The sequence below is a fragment of the Pelodiscus sinensis genome, chromosome 32 (genome assembly GCF_052426305.1).
Source record: "Pelodiscus sinensis isolate ZL-2025 chromosome 32, ASM5242630v1, whole genome shotgun sequence".
NCBI classification, from domain to species: domain Eukaryota; kingdom Metazoa; phylum Chordata; order Testudines; family Trionychidae; genus Pelodiscus; species Pelodiscus sinensis.
Window position 1 is genome coordinate 15,975,847 of NC_143083.1, and position 15,471 is coordinate 15,991,317.

General features: G+C 62.0%; 1 protein-coding gene across 1 annotated transcript; it reads left to right on the plus strand.

The window, feature by feature from the left end:
* The first annotated feature begins 3,590 nt into the window (after positions 1 to 3,590).
* PLPP2 (phospholipid phosphatase 2) lies at positions 3,591 to 14,924 on the plus strand. Its single transcript, XM_075902562.2, has 6 exons — positions 3,591 to 3,830; positions 11,567 to 11,718; positions 12,113 to 12,390; positions 12,699 to 12,756; positions 13,176 to 13,352; positions 13,845 to 14,924. Exons 1-6 carry the CDS (start codon positions 3,779 to 3,781, stop codon positions 13,980 to 13,982), a joined length of 855 nt encoding a protein of 284 aa, XP_075758677.1. The 5' UTR covers positions 3,591 to 3,778; the 3' UTR covers positions 13,983 to 14,924.
* The last annotated feature ends 547 nt before the right edge of the window (positions 14,925 to 15,471 follow it).

The following is a 15,471-nucleotide window of genomic DNA, read 5'->3' on the forward strand; positions in this document are numbered from 1 at the left end:
CGGGGCAGGGGGACTAATAAACGCCTCGGGCTGGCTGCCAGCCCAGGGGCACTATGGATCAGCTCAGCTCCTCCCACCGAAAGCCCTCAAGCAAGTGGAGCAGAGCCTCAGATCTTAGCCGCTAGCAAGGTGAAGGCCTAGGTGACAAGGGTTGCAGAGGGGCGCCATGCCCGGGCGAGGGGCAGCGGGGATGGGAGGGGTCGCCTGCGTTGCTGCTAGCGAGGGCTGTGTCACTAGAGAAGACGCCAGCGAAGAGCAGAGGCCGCCATGGCACTGCTGCTTTGGTCCACACCCGCCAGTGGGACGCGCCCAGCAGACCCTTTGCTGCGCTGTTGTTGGGGAAGCATCTCAGGCTGAATCCCAGCCCCTGAGCCTGCAGGGACCTCTGGGCAGGCCGATCTTACCCTCACGCAGCCCCCTGGAGAAGTGGGGGCCCCACATGCTTGGCGCAGGAGCAGGGCGTTAAAGGGGTTGGGGGGGGGCTAGGCAGCAGAGGGAGGACGTGCTGTAAATTTCCCGGGCCTGGCTCTGCAGTTTATGCAACTGTTCTCACTCGTGCAACCAAGGTGCAAAACACCATGGTCGTGTCTCACACCTGCTCACATCCGCTTTGCCCAATGGGAATGACTGTGCAGGGTGCCGGGCAGCGCAGAATCAGGCCCCTCCCCCTTTAGGCCTCAGTCATGCACCCCAGTTTGGCACGGTAATCAAGGGGGCTCCTTCTGCCCAGGCAGGTCAGACTGCAAAAGCCAGCGCATGTCAAGGGCAGAAAGGGTTAAACATCTCCCCAACATCCCCAGGGCATCCTGCCAGGCCTGCTGGCCTCCCACAAACACCTGGGGCACCCGCTACAAGCCAGCCATGGAGCACGTCAACAGACTGGATTGACAGCTGTCACCAGGCTGGTTCCTGTCTTGTTATTACAATTCCTTCCGTTTCTACCCAAGGATCGGTCCCGGGATCTGAGCCTTTCCTACACAGCTGAAGCAACAGCCAAGATAAATGCAATCCTGACAAGCATCCTCATGGGAATCTAATGCTGTCTGTGGTCCTAGCACTCTAGACTTTTCACTTCTCTGTTTTAACCTTTGCATTATTTGGGTTTCCATTGCCGGCTTCCCCCCCTCGTCTCCCTCGCCTAACTTCTGTGCCCTGCTAGCTAGATTCAAAGAATTCAGATGCATAGATTTGAAGGCCAGCAAAAATATTAGCTCATCTAATCTTGTACGACGCAGGCTGGAGACAGATAGGTATCCCTGCACTGACCCAGGTGACTGGGTCTGCCTCATATCTCTTCCTGGCATCCCGTCTTGATTTGAAGAGAGTGAGAGACAGAGAATCCATCACTGCCCTCGGTCGTTCCTCCCAGTGGTTAGCCACCCTCGCAGCTCAAAATTCATGGCTTGTTTCTCATTTGAGCGTGTCTGGCTTTAATGTCCAGGCCAACAAATTTCGTGTGAAGCCTTTCCCTGCTGGGTGCCAGAGCCTTTTACTACCCAGTGCTTGTCTCCCTCGTGGCACTCATCCACCGGGGCCAAGCCACTCCTCAGCCCTCTGTTGACAAGCTCTGAGTCAAGCCTTTGCTTCAGCCCCTGAATTAATTTTGTGGCTCTTCTCCATTTTTTCAGCCTCTGTTCTGAACTGAGGAGAGCAGAAGAGGAGAGGCCATCCCGCCCCGGCCTCACCAGTGCTGTGTACGGGGGTCAAACCGCCTCCCACCCGACAACTCCCATCTTTAGCCCTCCCAGAATGGCAGGAGCCCTGGGAAAGGCCGGTGTCACCGGAGCCATGGGATGAAACTGAGCATGGAGAGAACTGAGAACGAGCCACAGGAAAAAACATCATAATGCTGAAATCTCGCCAGCAGCAGCGTCCCCCAAGGGAAGCGGCAAGAGGCCCTGGCTGGAGCAGTTTAACATTTCCGTGGACCGCACGCCCTGGAGGGAACAGCCCTGTGCAGGCCCACCGGCTGGGCATGAAGGATCTGCCGATGGCCCAGCCAGTTCCGATCTCGCATCTCTGCAAAGCTTCTTTTCCATCTTGATTCCCTGAGGTCATCTCGTCTCCCTTTTGCAGGTCCTGGCAGGGCCACAGGGAAGTTTAAGCAAACAGTTCCCTCTCTTGGGCCTGGATTTACAGCTGGCACAAGGGAGGTTGTGTTTCCAGGGAGTAAAAGGGGATGGGGGGGGCTCTAGTTTGGGGAACGGGGGCGACTTGGGCCACCATAGGAGGTTGGAAAGGGGAAGAGACACGAGCAACACAGGGGTAAGGGAATCTCCTTTAACCAGCCTTCCCCGGGTCTCTGCTCTCAGGGGGAGCTGGGGCTAGTGGGGAGACACGACCTCCGTTGTGCCAGCTGTAACTCTGGGCCCAAGAGGGACCCGTTTAAACTCTCCCACGTCTTCTGGTTTCTCTCTGCCTGCCTGGCTGGTTTCTCCCAGCGGGGGCCAAGCCTTGCACACCTGGCCAGGGGGCAGGGAGTTTGCTGCAGGTCCAGGCCAGCCTAGGAGGCCAGATATGGGAGTGAGGGCAAGCCGCTCAGCAGGGAAGAGGGGAGGGGAGCCCTTATGTGGCAGGGGAGGAGGATTTAGAACCACTGCCCGGGGCGGGGCGGGAAGGGGGGGGGCAAGCCCCTCAGAAAGCAGAGCTGAGATCCGGGCTCATAAATCTGGGCTTCCAGAGCACGAGGCAACAGGTCCCTGAAGCTTTCCCTGTGTGATCAGAAATGTTCCCTCCCCACCCCTTCTGCCCCATAACTTGCCCCAGCCCAATAAAGTCCCTCATCTCCTGTCCCCTCTCCAGTCTTGTAACACATCTCCTGCCCCATAACTCCACCTACCCCATAATCACCCCTTCCAGTCTCCTGCCCCATAACTCCACCTACCCCATAAGCACCCCTTCCAGTCTCCTGCCCCATAACTCCACCTACCCCATAATCACCCCTTCCAGTCTCCTGCCTCATAACCCCACCTCATCCCCTGCCCCATAACATCCCTGCTGGTCTCCTGCCCCATAACCCCACCTCATCCCCTGCCCCATAACCTCCCTGCTGGTCTCCTGCCCCATAACCCCACCTCATCCCCTGCCCCATAGCCCCCTTCCAGTCTCCTGTCCCATAACCCCACCTCATCCCCTGCCCCATAGCCCCCTTCCAGTCTCCTGCCCCATAACCCCACCTCATCCCCTGCCCCATAGCCCCCTTCCAGTCTCCTGCCCCATAACCCCACCTCATCTCCTACCCCATAGCCCCCTTCCAGTCTCCTGCCCCATAACCCCACCTCATCCCCTGCCCCATAGCCCCCTTCCAGTCTCCTGCCCCATAGCCCCCTTCCAGTCTCCTGCCCCATAACCCCACCTCATCCCCTGCCCCATAACCCCCTTTCAGTCTCCTGCCCCGTAACTCCACCTTATCCCCTGCCCCATAATAACCCCCCGCCGGTCCTAAGTCCTGCCCCCTCCCCTATCCTGCAGCTCCCACCACTCCCCTCTGCCCCACAGCTCCTGCGCTCCCGGCGCTGCCCCCTGGCGGCCGCAGGCGGCTGGGGAGGGCGGTCCGCTCCCAGCCCGGCCCCCTGCCCGGCCCGGCTCCGCCCCCGCTCCCGCACCATCCCCGGACTTTAACTCCTCGCCAGTCTGTCGCCCCTCTCCTGCCGCCGCCGCTGTGCCCGCATCGGGGCCATGTGAGCCGGACCGAGCCGGGCTGAGCCGAGCCAAGGGGGCAGCGCTAGCGGGGCCGGGCCGGGCAGACAGAGCGGAGCCGCCCGGGCCCGCGGCCAGCATGGAGCGCAGGAAAGTCTTCGTGGTGCTCGATGTGCTCTGCGTGGTGGTTGGTAAGGATCCCCCCCCCCGCCCGGCCCGGCCCGGCCCGGCCCGGCCCGCTCCTCCCGCCCCGTCTGGACGGGCAAAATCTCTGACCGGCTCGGGGCCAGTTGGAAAACTACCGCCCCCCCCGCACCGCTGCCAGCTGGGCAGCCCCCCCAGGTGTGACCCCCCCGCCCCCGCCGTGTAGCCCCCTGCCCCCCCCCGCCTTTACCCCCCCCGGCTCCAGCCGAGCTTTGCTCGCAGCTTTTCTGAGCCGGGCCCGGGCCCAGCTCGCCTCGGTGCCTGACGCCTTCTCCGGCCGGCCCGGCTCCAGCTGGCCGCATGTCCGGGCTCTGTGCGGGGAGGGGTGGCGTGGAAGGGAAAGGCGGTGTGGAGCCGGGGGTGGCCTGGGAGGATGGGGGGTGGTTAAGGGGGGCTCCCTTGCCCCTCTGTCGCTCCTGCCCCTTCCCCACCTCCTGTGGGCGAAATTGTTTCCAGTTCCCCAGAGCCCTCCCCTGTCTCCTCTGGAGAGCGGGGGCTGGAGGGCGCCCTGCCAGTGGGTGACCCAGCGCCCCCCGAGGGAGCCCTGCCGAGCTGGGGGCACAGCCCCATGGAAGCAGCTCACAGCAGTGGGGCAGGTGCCATGCTGGAAGGCTGAGGGAGTCGGATCTGTGCCGTGTGGGTGAGCCATGGGCTCTGGGCAGGACCCCCAGCCAGCAGCCTTTGCCCCCACACGCCCCATTAGCCAGCCAGCTCCAGGTACGGCATTTATGGCTCAATACAGGAAGTGGCTTCCCCCGATTTCCCGGCATGGGGCCTCTGCACAGGGGCAGGTGACAAGAACCAGCCGCCTTTGCATCTGTAAGGGCCTTGGCACAGGTGGGAGCGCTGGCACCGCGCCAGCAGAGAGCTTCTCCTGGCCCAGGTGCTGGGGAAGGCCGGCAGCATAGACCTGGGGGTCACCCACCTGGGGGTGGGGACTGGACAGCCCGGCCCCGAGGGAGAGCCTTGATTCAGGCAGGTGCCAGCGGGGATCCTCTTCCAAGGGGCAAGTCAGAAAAAGGGTTTTCGGGTGCAGGCTGCTGACCAGTGCAGGGTTAAATTAGAGCAAAGCTGGGAGAAGGTCCGTAAACACCAAAGTCAGGCAGGGACGGTGGCCTCAGGAGGCCGCTGGCCAATGCAGAGCTGAAGGGGCGTCCCGGCGGGGAAGCTAGCAGGGCTGGGGAGACTGAATGTGCCTCAGAGGGGAGGGCAGCGGCATGGAACTGGTGGGCTGCAGAGGAATTGGCTGGCGCAGTCAGCCAGCGCATTGCTGCTGGGGGCTGGACTGGGCTTGCCGAACCAGCGGCCTTGCTCGGTGTTTTTAGCCCGTTATGGCCGCTTGCTGGCACCCTGCTGGCCCTGGCAGACACGAGAGCCAGGTCTGGGCTGGATTTTGGGCAGTGAGGTCATTCTCCCCCACCATGCACCCGTCTCCCCAGATCTCACGAGACTCTAGCAAGGCCCGCTCCAGCACTGGCATCCGCAGGGCCTGCGCCCCCTTGCCAGTGCGCCTCCACCAGGCCCTGGAGAGAGGGGGGGCAGGATAGTCAATCCTCCCTGGCAGCTCCTCCTGTACCTGGACAATGTGAAGCACTGAACAGAGACCTGGCGATATCATCTCACCCAACTTCCCTTTGCTGCCAGCCTGGCCTTTGAACAGGCCCGGCAGGGAAAGGCTGCATGTCCCAAGCTCTTCCACGTCTTAGTTTTAGCCGAATCACACGCCCGTCGCAATGGTTACGAACGGTGCACTTTGCACAGGCGTTGGGCTGTAAACGTAGCGTCATTTTTAGCTCCCTCCCTTGTCCTCTTCACTCTCTGAGTGGACAAATGCTGCCTCAAAAATAGCCACCCAGGAGTCCGTAATTAAAATGCCTTAAAATAAAGCACAGGTCTTAATTTCAGTTTGGACCTCCGCCGGCATCCGTGTAAACCACCGGTGGAAGGGCCGGGCCGAGGGCCCTGGCTTTGTTTTGGTCTCTCTTGCGTGGCTCTGAATTTAATCCACAGCCACTAAAAATATCCTGCGAGGAAATTGGGGCCTAATTTGAGCCGCAAATGAAGGTCTTTCATATATTTGTAAGAACCCTCTGTGTTTACAGTTCACCTGGAAGCCCTGTGCCGGGGCGGGGCAGGAGCAGGAGCAGCAGGCCTGTTGCTATTCCCCACCCTCCCCATTGTTTCCACTGGAGAAAGTTGCAAGGGAGAATTTAGCAGGCTGCTGGAACCAGCAGGGTGAGATTTTTGCCTGGGCAGGAGGTGTGCCCGGGCCTGCAGGCAAGGGGCTGGCTCCCGGGAAGGCAGTGGTGACTCCCTGGGTGCAGAGTTTTCCCCACCTCCTTGATTTTGCCTTTGTGCAGCAGGGAGAAGACACAGCTGGTGTGTTTACCCACAGAGGCCTATCAAACAAAGGGCCGATGGAAATGGTTTTAAAGGTGGAACTTGGGAGATAAGTCCCTTTTAAGGTGGCCCAGGGCCTCCAGCTTTGGGTTTTCATGCAGGCCCCTTGGCGTTGGTGTAGGGCTGGGACCCTCTGCAGGCTGCCTCGGCTGGGCTGGAGGTGGGTGCAGTGCAATGGGCTTCGGCAAACCAGGCCTTGTCAGCACTAGGATTTCAATGGTACAGCTGCACTAGTGCAACCCCCTCGTGGACACACACTTTGCACCAGTAGTGCTTATCCTGGTGTAAGACACGGCTATCCAGAAGGCAAAGGAATGTCTCGTGGTGGTTTCGGCGATGGGCTCGCCTGCCCCTATCCCATCTCTCAGCTGTGTCCAGCCTGGTGCAGGAGTTAAACTCCAGAGCCTGGATGTGCAGAGAGTAACTGAGCCAGCCAGCCCCTCCAGTCTGTTCTGTAGCCCAGAACCGACCCCATGCACTTCCTCCAGCCCGCTCCTTGCTTCTTAACCCTCGAGGGCCCATGGCTGGGCTCCCGGAGAGGCTGCAACCACCGCAAAGCTTTAAAACAAACCGGCTTTACCTCCTGCCAGTCCCCAGCTCTGCCTCCGATGCCTCGGTGCTGGGTCCCATAGCTGGGAAGGCTCCTGCAGCCGGAGAGAAGTGTGCATGATCCCGCAGCCGGTCTGCACTAGGGTAATGTGCACTGGTGTGACTTCATCCGTGCGGCTATATCAGTGCAAGCCCCTAATATGGACACTGCCCTGGTGCAAAATGGGGCTTGCACAAGTGCAATGTATGCTGGCAGTTGACAGGGTAAAACTAGTGCAAGCTCCACCTTGAACCAGGGCAGCGCATCCCCTCTGGGTGGTTGCCCTGGTGAAAATAGTAATAAGCCCACCCCGGTACAGACAAGTCCAAAATATTAAACCAAATGGATGCTGGAGCCTTGTCCACACTTGGGATCTCAGCCAACAGCAGAGCTGCATCAGTGCAAACCTCTGGCGAAGAGCCATGTAGTGGGAACACCGTATCCTTGTCTTAACCAAAGTGTAAGCTTTGCTGGTGCACATTGTGTGTTCACGAGGGGCTTGCACTGGTGCAGCTGCGCCACTGGCTGAAATCCTAGTGCTGAGAAGGCCTGGTTTGCCGCCTCCAGTTGGCTGCTGGTTCCTCTGCGAACGCTGCTTGGACGGAGAAGCCCCTCTGCTTTCCAAGTGCTTATAAACCACCTTGCAAACGCCTGGCAGGTTCCAGGGACCAGGCCCAACAAGGTGCCGTTGAGAAATGCAGTTGGCTGGAAAGTTTCACTGAACTTGGAAATGGAATTTTTTCTGACGTTTCTCCCTCTTCCCCCCCCCCCCCGCCCAGCTGTGTTAACGGGCCCTGTGTATTCCAGGCCTAGTCCATCCTTGTGGCCCGATGCAGACGGAACCAGCCTATCAGCCACAGCCCCGCAGTCTGCCCTCTGTGACAGCGACACTGGGCTGCTGGCCGGCCAGCTTCCCCCACTTGCTGCACTATGCACGGGCCAGGACGGGGCATGCGGGAGAGGTGCCAGGGCGCCGCCCAGATCGGTCGGGGGGGGGGCATATTCCCGCTCGAGGGGGTAAGTGGCCGGGGTGGCTATTGGAGCATGACGCTCGGGGCGCTGCGCCAACACCGGGGAATGCAGCAGGCTGGCTGTGGGACCCTGTCACAGCTGGGGGGTGGGCCCAGGGGGCTCTAGCCCAGGCAGGGCCCGTGGTCTGATCCTCTCGCTGAACCCTTCCCTTCCCAGTTATCCTCCAGTGCTCCCCTACCCCCCGCCTCGCCCTTGGTAAGGCACCGTCCCCTGCTGGGGCAAAGCCTGGTGTAAGGGGGCTGCAGCAGAGACTCGGCTCCCAGGCATCCCTGCAGGCCGAGGGTCTCAGGCTGGGCTCGCCCGGCATGCCAGGCAGGTGGGTGCCTATAGCCATGGCCGCCATGCGCTGCCTCGCTGGGGCTAGTGCTGCTGCAGCCCAGCTGGCTCTGGAGTGGGGATGTGAATGGTTAACTGGGTGATGCCGACTGGCTACAGTTCACCCTGACCCCCCGCCCCCGTGTAAGCGGTTAACTGGTAAAACACAACACTTAACCGGTTCCATCCTTCCTCTGCAGCGGCTCTGCTCTGCTGCGCTGGGCTCACGCCCTGCCATGCTGGAGCTGCTGCTCTTTGCCCGAGGCGCTGGCGCGTTGTCCCCTTGCACCTCCGTGGCAGCAGGCAGGGTTCAGGCCCTTGGGTGCAGGGCCCTCCCTTCCTGCCCCGCCTTGGCGCTGACTCGCTGGTCTCCCGTCCGTCTGAGCTGGCACAGAACCAGCCCCGCCCTGCCGGCCATGCGCCCGTGGCGATGCCGCGCTCTGTGTGCGTGAAGGGGAGCAGCCCCTTGAGACACAGACCGGGGGTGACTGCGGAGAGACCGGCACGGCCCAGCCCTGCTGAGACAGATGCAAACGCGGAGCATGGTCTCCATGGGGAGCGGCTCTGTTGCAGGGGTCCCCCCACAGGTCTGAGCCGGGGGTTAGCGCAGGGCAGTGGCGGGACGCTGCAGCATGGTCTGAGCCGGGGGAAGGCCTGCAGGGGCCAGAGGGGGGCGAGGGAGCCCCCAGGGTGCATGCCGAGCCCCCAGGACATGCACCGTCTGTCCCACAGCTCGAAGCTAGTGCAAGCGGCTTGTCCTTAGCACATGTCCCTCCCCTGCCCCCCAGCCGGGTTCCTGCAGCCCCAGGTAATTGCGGAGAGGCTGCCAGCTGCCGCACTAACGACCGCTTGCTCATCCGCTGGGGCTGCTATTTTGGGTAAAGCCTCGGGGCCGGAAATGGGTGTTTGTGAGCCAGCTGGCTGAGGGGCGCGGGGGAACCTGCGCTGGGAGCTGGCGGTGCGGGCGCTCGTTCCTGGGGGCGTGCTCCTGTTGCGGGCAGAGGGGGCGGGGCCCTTCCGCCCTGGCAGGCAGGGACTGTCCCGTCCCGTCCCAGCTAGGCAGCTGGCACTGGCACGGTTGGATGTCGGGTCACCCCAGCCCATTTTGAAAGGGACAGTCCTGCCTTTAAACCGCCTGGGGGTGTCCTGACTGCTCTTCAGAAGGGGGCAGCGCGAGGTCCTGGCACCCAGGTTCCTTCAGTGGGCCCAGTCAGCCCGGTGCTAGTCCGGCCGTTGGCGCCGTGTGGCGCCGCTCGCCTGTGAGCGCGCTCGGAGCCGTGTGCCTTGCCCCAGTGCCCGCCGGCCGTTGGGAAGCGGGGGCCGGGCCGGGGCGGGGCGCTGGGCAGTGCTGGCCGGAGGGCGGCAGCCCTGGGGCATCTGGAGGGTTGAGGCGGGCAGAGACTGGCGACCTGCTCTGTTCGGTGAGGAGGCAGGGGCCAGCCATCCCCCAGACGGGGGGAGCCTGAGGCCGGCTAGGCCGCGGTGCCTGCTGGGGAGAGGCTGCCTGCGATCCAGCTCCGCACGGTGAGGTTGAACTAGGGGCGTTCGCTGGGGCCCCGCTGCCTCCCGGGTTTACGGGTGTTGGGGGGCCAGGGCCCCAGTACAGTTGTCCCTGCATCAGCCCTGCCTCGGGCGGCCCATAGAGCACGGGAGGCAGGCGCAGATGAGAGGGGAAGCCAGGCCCCAGCTGGGTCAGATGTCACCAAAGACTCCTGGGGAGCTGGTATCATGTTGGTGCTGGGGGGTGCCCCACCTCCTCCGGCCTCTGCCCAGCCTGCCGGTGCCTTCCCAGGTCTTTCCTTAGCGCCCCTGCCTGGGAGCAGGGGGTGCGTCAATGGGGAGATAGGGGCTCGTTCCTGGTCGTAAATCTCCCCTTTTTCTCTTCCCCTCCACCCCAGCGCACCCTCCCCCCCCCCCGCACCCCCACAGCGAGGCTGCGGCTATGATACAGGGCTGGCCATCAAAGCCTCCTGTGTCTGAATCCCACCTCCTCCCATTGATCGTGGGCAAGCTGGTTCCCCGCTCCGGGCTTCAGTTTCCCCATCAAGCCCCTGCTGTGCAGGGTTTTGTGTGTACCTGGAATCCAAGTAGGCAAGACAGGTAGAGATTGGGCGAAAAGTTGGGGCCTGATTTTTACAGTTGAAGAAACTAAGGCAAAGTCAAAGTGACTTGCCCAGGGTCATGCAGAGAGTCTGTGACAAGGCTGGGGCCTGTGCCAGCGGAGCACCCGAGTAAACACACACGGCCTGAGTTCTGCGCTGCGGGTTGGTGCGGAAAGTTGCTTGGGGCTGGGTTGCAGTTTGGGCTCTGCAGGTGGTTGTGTTTACAGCAGTGTCCTGGCTTGTCTGGCAGCTGCCAGGGCCTGATAACGGGGCTCTCTAATCAGCAGCAGGCAGGGGAGCAGATGGGAGGGGGCTGAGCTGTGTGGCCCAGGGGCTGCCTGCAGCCGGCTGCTTTTGCATCCCTGGAAAGCAGAGTCCTTCTGTGAATCAGGGCAGCTGTGACTGAGGTTGTGGCCTCCCTGAGGGAGTGATTGGGCCCATCCCCTCCTGGCCGTCCAGACCCAGGACTAGAGAGGCCTTTAGAACGGCCATACCGCTCCGTTTCCCTGCTCCAGGCCTCAGTTTCCCCATCTGGCCCAGGACCCTGTCTCCGATCTTGGCTTGGTGCTGGCTAGTTCGGGATCCTTCTCCGGGATGCTGCTCCAGCCTAGCGGTGCATCCGCGCTGGATCGGACCCCGACTTTCCTGTCTGTGAATGGCGGGGGGGTTGTATGTGACGTGGGGCTGCCTTGCTCCCCCTGGGTCCCCTCTGGCCATAGAACGGGGGCTGTGTGGGCAGCGAGGGCACGCCCTTCCCCCGCCTCTCACCTCGTCCCCCAGTTCAGTCCTTATCTGTGCGCCCAGCCTGCCAAGGGCGTGGAAACACCAGCTCCTTCCACGGAGGCTGCCAAAGAGCCATGGGCCCTTCCAGCCAGGGCCGGCCCCCTAGAAGGGAGGACGCTTGGAATCCCACAGCCGATCCTGGTGGGGTGGCTGGCGGCTGCACCCCGGGTTCTGGTGCTGTTGGGGGGCGGGGAGCTCCCCGAGCCCAGCTGGGCCAGGAGCCGACCAGTCGCCAAGTCAGCCGAAGGGACTGGGACAGGTGATACAGGCTGAGTTGGGGATGTCCGCGTGGAGACGACTGGCTCCCCGCCAGGGACTGTCGTGTAATCACTACAATGTGGTGCAGTTACACGACTGTTCAGTTACACGCTATCTAACATCCCTAGCTGGGCACTGCCCTGCTCTCTGGGGACGGGGGCAGCAAGGGGGGGATCCCGGTGGGGAGGGAGCCCCCTCTGGCAGCGGCAGCCTCCCTGACACCCCCTCCCTGCTTTGCCTTCAGCTGCCCTGCCCTTCGTCATCCTCACACTGGTGAACTCTCCGTACAAGCGCGGGTTCTACTGCAGCGACGACTCCATCCGCTACCCCTACAAGCCAGACACCATCACCCACGGGATCATGGCCGGCGTCACCATCACCTGCACCATCCTCATTGTAAGGAACCCGGGGGGCGGGCTCCCGGCGGGCTTCCCCCCTCCCCTCCCTCCCCCCCCCCCCCCCGCCGAGTTCCCTACACTGCCTTGCTCTACCCCAGCCTCACCGAGCTCCCGCTCCAACCAGCCAGCCCAGCCTGCGCTCCAAGGGCATCCTGGGCCCCTCGAGCAGAGCCAACGGCCGGTCCCTGTGGGGAGAAGCAAGGGCAGGAGTAACTCGCAGAGCCGCTGCCCCTGCTGGAGCATCCTCCAGACCCAGCATCTCCCTCCCTCCTGCTGGGATTGGCTCTGCCATCCTTGGCACGCAGCGCCCAGAGGTCGTCCAGAGCAGAGCCAGCATCCGGGGCAGGTTCCCGGCTGCTCCGTCCTCATTGGCTCTCCCTTGGCGTCCGCAGGTCTCCATGGGGGAGGCCTACCTGGTGTACTCCGAGCGCCTGTACTCCAAGTCGGAGTTCAACAACTACCTCGCCGCCCTCTACAAGGTGGTGGGGACGTTCCTCTTCGGCGGGGCTGTCAGCCAGTCCCTGACCGACCTGGCCAAGTACATGATCGGCCGGCTCCGGCCCAGCTTCCTCGCCGTCTGCGACCCCGACTGGTCCAAGGTGAACTGCTCCGTCTACGTGCAGCTGGAGAACATGTGCCGGGGCGATGCCAGGAACGTCACTGAGTCCAGGTGACATGAGGGAGCAACCTCCTGGGGGGACTTGGGGCCAGGTCGGATCCTGAGGAACGCCCCCGCCCGACTGAGCTCCACTCCGTGGACAGGGCCGGCCGGCCAAGGAGACAGGGACCCTCCTGGCTGTTGGAAGCAGAGGAGCTGGGAAGGGAAGGACAAGTGTGTGGCTGGGGGGAGGGGCGGGACAGTCTCGCTGGGCATCAATCTCATCAGAGTTGGAGAGCGTGAGGGGGGTCCCATGGGCTTGTGGGAAGCCTGGAGGGAGGGTGGGAGTCTCCTCCTGATCTTGGCCTTTGTTCATCCAGGTTATCCTTCTATTCCGGACACTCCTCCTTCGGGATGTACTGCATGGTCTTCCTCGCAGTGAGTGTCTCGCTGGGGGTGCATGTGCGGGGGCAGTGGAGTCCAGTGGGTAGAGCAGGGGGGAGAGGGGTACAGGTCAGGACTCCTGGGTTCTGTTCCTAGCTCTGGGGGTAGGTACCGATCAGGACTCTTGGGGGAGGTGTGATGCAATGGGTAGAGCACTGGGAAGGTGGGGGGCAGGACTCCAGTGCCCCTGACTGAGTGAACTTGGGTTAATCCTTGCCGGGGACCAAATGGACTGGTACGCCCTGGCCCGCCCTCCTTGCCCCTGCTGGAGGTGTCGTGCTGCCCTGCATGGTTCTGCCCTGAGCTTTTAGGCCCCTGCGTGGGGTCTGCGTGGCGGTCCTGGGGGACCCCCCCCCAGTCACTGGGCTGAGGGCAGTGCTGGGGTGACCGACCGACCTTCCCCCTCTCCCCAGCTGTACGTCCAGGCCCGGCTGAGCGGGAAGTGGGCCCGGCTGCTGCGCCCCACGATCCAGTTCTTCCTGATCGCCTTCGCCGTCTTCGTGGGCTACACCAGGGTGTCCGACTACAAGCACCACTGGAGTGACGTGCTGGTGGGGCTCCTCCAGGGGGCGCTCATTGCCGTCCTCATCGTAAGCGCACCGAGCCCCGCCCCTCCACTCTCGCCTAGGGGAGCACAGTTGCCCGGGGTGGGCGGGAATGGCTGATTGCATGACCGTGACCTCCAGCAACAGGATGAGCTCTGAATTCCTGCCCAGGCTCTGAGTCTCGGTTCCTGCGTGGCTGCCAGCTGAGGCTGCTCGGCGACACGCCGGCCAAGCCAGCGGCAGCCGTCTGGGATGCTCTAAGTATTGCACCCACCCACCTTCTCCACTGCAGCACTCCGTAGGGTCCCAAAGCAGGACGAGTCGGGCCCTCTGGGGTCTGTTTCCAGTTCTGCCAGTGACTCTCTGCATGCCCTTGGGCATGTCACTCAGACCTACATTTTATTGAGGCTGCTGCATGACTCCAGTGCTGCCGAGTGTCGCTGCATAGGAGCTCTCAAAGGGGCTGCTGGATGCCTGGAGAGGTGCTCCTCGGTAGACTTCTCCCCTAACGCCTCCTTCTCTCCTTCCTCCCCCCAGGTCCGCTACGTCTCTGACTTCTTCAAGCAGCGCCCCTCTCTTCCCTGCGAGGAGAAGGACCCGGAGCGCAAGCCCAGCTTACCACTGACCACGAGCGACCCCGACTGCAACCACTACAGCTATCGGGGAGCTCCCTGAGCTGCGGGGGCCGGGGAGGCAGTGCTGCTGGACAGACCCCAGGCCTCGCCAGGCTGCCTGCCAGGGCTTGGGGGGAACTGGGAGGAGCAGCTTATCTTGTTAATTGGTTCTGCAGCTAATGAGTTCCTTATTACTGCACGGTGCCCTGGCACCCTCTGGGGAGAACCCAGCAAAGACTTTTAATGCTCATTTGGCCGATGGCAGAGAAATCAGCCCTGTGGTCGCGGGGCTCCGATCCCTCAGTGAGTGGGTGGGAGGGGGCTCTCCAGCCCTCTGCATGGAAAGAGGAGATGGCCCAGGGTGGGAGTGTTTGTGACGCAAAGAGCAACCCCCCCGCGAAGCCTGAGACTGCACGATGCCGAGCGCGTCTATATCCACGTCGTCTGCCGACGGCTCTTCGCTGGGACGGAACCAGGAGGGCGACGCCCCCGGCACGTTGCTGGACTTGTGAGCAGGGCCCGAGCTCTTCTCTGCATCTGGATCGGATCGTTAAAATATTCCTAGTGAGCCGCAGCTGATGCAAGGGATCGACACACGGCGAGGATTTGCTCCCGCTGACCTGGGCCCTGCTGGGCTGCCGCAGGGCGGGAGCGAACGGCCACATGAGAGTTTGCAACGTGCCTGCTTTGTGGGGTGAACCGGATGCTCCGTAGGAAATGCCAGGGGTCAGACGTCTCAGCTGATTCTTTTAATGGGGGATGGGGTGGGTGGGAATCCTTCTGGGATAAAGCAGATAAATTGCAGTGTGAAGAGGGTCCTGGATTCTGGCCCTGTGAGAGGGCAGGAGGTGGAGCAGGGAACATGCTCACAGCCTCGCCTCCGCTGCGCAGCTGCCTTCGGCGCCGAGGGTACTTGTGCCTCTTTTAAATGATATAAATTTTCATAGCGATGTGTTTTTTGCAGTCAATGCATTTACTTTTCAATTAGATCATCCTCAAAGAACGGCCGTGTCCCAGCTATTCTTTTACTCCAGAGCTGTTTGTGGCCTCAAATACGCAGGCTTAAAATGGGTTTTGTTTTGTTTTTCAAAGGGGGAATCTTTGTGAAGCCCCAAGTTAATAGAGATGTTTGCATCAAATTACACGTTTTGAACATTTCAGTGGGAATGGGGTTTGGGTTCTTAACGTCGCCCCCCTCCCCCATCCCTTGTTTTGCTGGCTTTGCAGCACAAGCGCCAGGAAATTAGGCTTGGGTGTGTGCGATCTACTGTGTATTGGAGAGCGTTCGTCTGTATGGTTGTTCAGGAACTCCTCCTAAGCAGTAAGAGCTAGGGCCTTCGAATTCAGTACCCAGCTTCCTCGCAGCACCACGGAGAGGAATATACGGGCGTGGTTGTGCCAGGCCAATGGGATTGCTTCTCATAAAACCCTACAGAAAAGAGACAGAGTCAGCAGGCAGGTGGAGGGGGTCCCCAGCCAAGACTGCCCGAGCCTCCCACTCCCCAGATGCCTTTAGGGATGGGGGAGGCGGGGGGAGAACCTCCCCAGAT

Coding starts and splice junctions, on each gene's coding strand:
- PLPP2 (XM_075902562.2), top strand. CDS start 3,779: ATGGAGCGCAGGAAAGTCTTCGTGGTGCTCGATGTGCTCTGCGTGGTG. Junction 11,719..12,112: donor TCACCTGCACCATCCTCATT/GTAAGGAACCCG, acceptor TGGCGTCCGCAG/GTCTCCATGGGGGAGGCCTA. Junction 12,757..13,175: donor ACTGCATGGTCTTCCTCGCA/GTGAGTGTCTCG, acceptor CCCTCTCCCCAG/CTGTACGTCCAGGCCCGGCT.